The sequence below is a fragment of the Telopea speciosissima genome, chromosome 11 (genome assembly GCF_018873765.1).
Source record: "Telopea speciosissima isolate NSW1024214 ecotype Mountain lineage chromosome 11, Tspe_v1, whole genome shotgun sequence".
In the NCBI taxonomy this organism is placed as follows: domain Eukaryota; kingdom Viridiplantae; phylum Streptophyta; class Magnoliopsida; order Proteales; family Proteaceae; genus Telopea; species Telopea speciosissima.
The window spans coordinates 30,127,235-30,131,339 of NC_057926.1; the positions used below are offsets into that span (position 1 = coordinate 30,127,235).

Genomic DNA, 4,105 nt, shown 5'->3' on the forward strand with positions numbered 1-4,105 from the left:
GTAGAATGGACTGGGCTGGTGGCTCCCTCCCCATCATTAGTGAGTATAGGCCTAGGGAAAGGCAAGGGGTAATGGGTATCCACATCTGACTGGGACAAAGACGATGTAGCTCCGCCAATACCAGGTCCTCTACAAATATGGTCCAAGTCAAAGATACTCGACATAGTAATGAAAAGAGAAGACTTACACAAATGGAGCTCCCAGACACCAAGATGCCTGATGATGAATCTAACTACACCTGTGAGAAAGAGCAAGTTCAAGTCAGTGTTCACAAAAAAAAAAAAAAGGGAAGAGAGAGAGGGAGGAAGAAGGTAATCATCGAACCTCAAGAGAAGGAGAGACAAGCCCAAAACATGAAGCCAACAGTCGAGGTCATAGGTGACGAGGTCGCGGGCGACGAGCGTGGACGAGCACTGGCGAGTACGGGTGAGATCAAGGATAGACGAGGTTCCGAACGACAAGGCATGGGCGACAAGTCTTGGGCAACGAGGATCGCCGGTGATGATGGGTGACGAGGCTCGGGCGATGATGGGCAATGAGGCTCGGGTGATAATGGGAGACAAGGCTGGGGCAACGATGGGTGACGATGCTCGGGCAACGATGGGAAATGAGGCTTGGGCGACGAGGCTCAATGAGCAATGAGGACTCGGTGATGAGGCTTGAAACAAGCAGGCGACGAGGCTCGGGCGACCAATGGACGACGAGACTACGGGCGATAAGCCACGGGGACGAGCATGGGATGAGCAAGAACGACGAAAGCAACTAGGCAAAGCCCCAGACATGGACAAAAAAGAAAAATAATTTCTCTCAAAGAGGAGAAAAGACAAATACTTGGGGGGCAAGAAAAGTGGACTTAGAAAAACGAGTGAAGATGGGTAGAGCTTCAAGGAAGAGAGAGAGTGAGGAAAAAGTGAAAAGCAAGAGAGTGAAGGGAGAGAATGAGGAGAAAGTGAAAAGCAAGAAAGTGAAGAGAAGAAATAGAAAAAGTGGGCAAAATAAAAAATAAAAAAAAAGGGAAAGAAAAAGAAGTTAAAAAGTATAGTGGGAGGGGTTTGAACCCCTCACCTCTGCCATCTACTCCAAAACACAAAGTTCTTCCAACGATCACAGATTCTCATCACAAAGCTCCCTCTAAGACGCCTTGTCTGCAATAGGCCCCTTGCCAGATTAAAAACTACGACACAGATGCTACTCTCTTGAGCACTCCGTTCCAAGAGAGTTGGGGGGGCAAGTGATAAACAAAAAATATATGAGCCAATCCCGAGATGGCACCTATCCTGACCCGAAGAGGAGGCCAGCTCAAGCCCGGCCGCATCAAAACCAGTTCGGTAGCCCAAGAGGAATAGGACCCAAGAGACCGCCCCAAAGGCCAAGTCTACCATGCAAGACACGGGGTCCAACCATGACATCATCGACAAGATCTACATTATCCTATCACTAAAAGATTGTAACTAGAGGTACACCAAACGGAGGACTATTCCAAAAAGGTATAAGCCTAACCAAATTCAAACACGAGAAGAGGACGCTTAGGGAACCTCTTCTCTACTAGGACTCTACATCTCACAAGGAGCTTTTCCAAATACAACTCTACTACGTGATGATCTACCCTACGTAGCACATTCATCATCGATGAGGAGTCTCCACGCCGTCATTCTCAACTATAAATACTCAGGTATTCCAATCCATTATTCATCTTGAATTCTAGTAATTCATCTGTTGCTAAGAGAGATTTAACTTAGGCATCGGAGAGTCCTAGGCCGGAACCACACCGGTTCTCCCTTATTTCTGACATCCTTTTGCAGGTTACGGCACCCAAAGGACCTACCGAAGATTTCCTGACGCAACTATAGGAATAAGAACAAGGATCGTTATCGTGAGCTATCTCTCTTGGCTCAAGACTTAGTCCAAGCAAGCTTGGATTCATTTACAAGGATCACCCGATCTCACACCCGTGCACATAATAGTCACTCAGATTTAGGACTACTTCTAAAAATAACATTTATAACAAGATTTTCCTTAACTCTTGTTCTATTGTTGCAACCAATTATTTGCAGCAATTTTTTTGGTTGAATTATATGATACATGGTTTTGATATGTTTGAGAAGTTTTAGGTGATTAACTCTTTCAAATCTAGTTGATTATAACTCTTTCTAATATCAATGTATGTTTGTTTTACCATAGAACCTCAATGGTGAACATTACAGCTATAGATAGGACTCACCCACCCAACCTCACACCCCTCCACCTAGGGGTATATATATATATATGGGGTATATATATATATATATATATATATATATTTATTTATTTATATAGCCATAGATTCTTTATGTAGACCAAATTGATAAAATCTTAGACCATTCATCTATTTCAAAGCTCCTTAAACAAAATAGCTGAAATGAGTGATGAGTAGAAGTTCAGCCATGCAAACTAACTTATATCAATATCAAAGAGAACAGCAAGATATTGTCCACATCCTTATTCAGAGATGATTGGTAACTTTGTGCAGAGGGGACTTTCACTATTAGCTACATTAGTGTTTGCAGGCATTGCAGAGTTAAAAGGATTGGGTGGCATGATCAAGCTCTCTCTATCTCCTTCCAACATCTGAACCACTGCTTTCATTGAAGGACGATCAACTGGGTACCACTGTATACACCAAAGTGCCACAATTGTTAGCTTCTTAGCAATGCTAGCATCTCCATCTTCATCTATCTTGATTTCCAACTCTTTCCCATGGCTCAGATGATTATAGATCCATTGGGAGAAGTACACTTGGCTAGTGTTCTCTACAGTGTTGTCAATGTTCTTTCTCCCACCAACCATTTCAAGCAACACTATTCCAAAACTATAAACATCTGATTTATGAGAAACATGACCAAAGTTCCTAGAAAACACTTCAGGGGCAATATATCCTATTGTCCCTCTTGCTGCAGTCATGGAGATGGCACTCTCGTCCTTGGAAAATAATTTTGCGAGACCAAAATCAGAGATCTTAGGGTTGAAGTTCTCGTCTAATAAGATATTATGAGGTTTAATATCAAAATGAAGAATACGTAGATCACACCCTTGATGAAGGTATTCTAATCCTTTTGCTATGCCAATAGCTATATCTTGAAGTTTCTCCCAACCAAGGACTGGTCTCTTAGTATCTCTTGAAAAGATGAACTTCTCTAGTGATTCATTTTGCAAAAATTCATAGACAAGAGCTCGTCTATATCCATCTGCGCAGAAACCAACTAGGCGAACCACATTTATGTGATGAATCGTACCGATGGTGCCAACTTCATTAATGAAGTCCTCTCCATTTCCGGTGGAATTGTTGAATACCTTAACAGCAACTAGAATTTCATTGGAAAGCTTTCCTTTGTACACACTACCATACCCTCCTTGTCCAAGTTTTTCCTTAAATTGATTTGTAATCCGCTTAATGTCAGCAAATGTGTACCTTGAGGGCTTGAGGGATTTGTAGTCATCTAAGAACTTTAGAATCCTTACTTGGTTTTCTTTTTCAATTTTATCTGATTTGTAGTCACGGTATTTTCTGATGGACATCATTATTGCCACAACAAAAAGAAAGGTGCCTGTGGTTACACCTGTAATGAAAACACTATAAATTAAGAAGCCAGAAAATAGAATTTCTTAGTAACAATATGAAATTTATTTAAAGTGAATATGTATGTGGCTTTACCTGTAATCACTTTCTTAGCAGATTCATCTGGGAAAAAAAAATAGAGGAATCAATACCTCCGGGTATATATATATCTCAAACACACACACACACACACATGGTGATTTCTCTTAAATGAATTTCTCTTATATCATGGTGATTTCAATGTGATTCTGTTCATATAATTTGATCTAATGTTATGGTAATTTTACCATATGGGGAGTAAAAATTGTTAGTGGAATAACTACATGTCAGTGTCTCAAATACTAGGGTTTTAATAGACATATGGGGAGTAAAAATTTGAATTAAATGAAAAGAACAAAAGGAGGTTTTAATTGGTTATTTGTTTTGGGGGACTAAAAGAAGTTATTTTAATGACATAGGATTAAGAAGAGTAGTAGCTAGATGACTAACCTGCTCTGTTTCCATGAAACC

The 4,105-nt window shown here is 40.7% G+C and overlaps 1 protein-coding gene across 1 annotated transcript; it reads right to left on the bottom strand.

Annotated features, from left to right (window-relative positions):
- Nucleotides 1–2,323: 2,323 nt before the first annotated feature.
- On the bottom strand, nucleotides 2,324–3,726 carry LOC122645587 (rust resistance kinase Lr10-like). The gene is made up of 2 exons (XM_043838892.1): nucleotides 3,692–3,726; nucleotides 2,324–3,596 (listed from the first exon to the last, which is right to left on the bottom strand). The coding sequence occupies exon 2, from the start codon at nucleotides 3,556–3,558 to the stop codon at nucleotides 2,479–2,481; it is 1,080 nt and encodes a 359-aa protein (XP_043694827.1). The 5' UTR covers nucleotides 3,559–3,596; nucleotides 3,692–3,726; the 3' UTR covers nucleotides 2,324–2,478.
- Nucleotides 3,727–4,105: the final 379 nt, after the last annotated feature.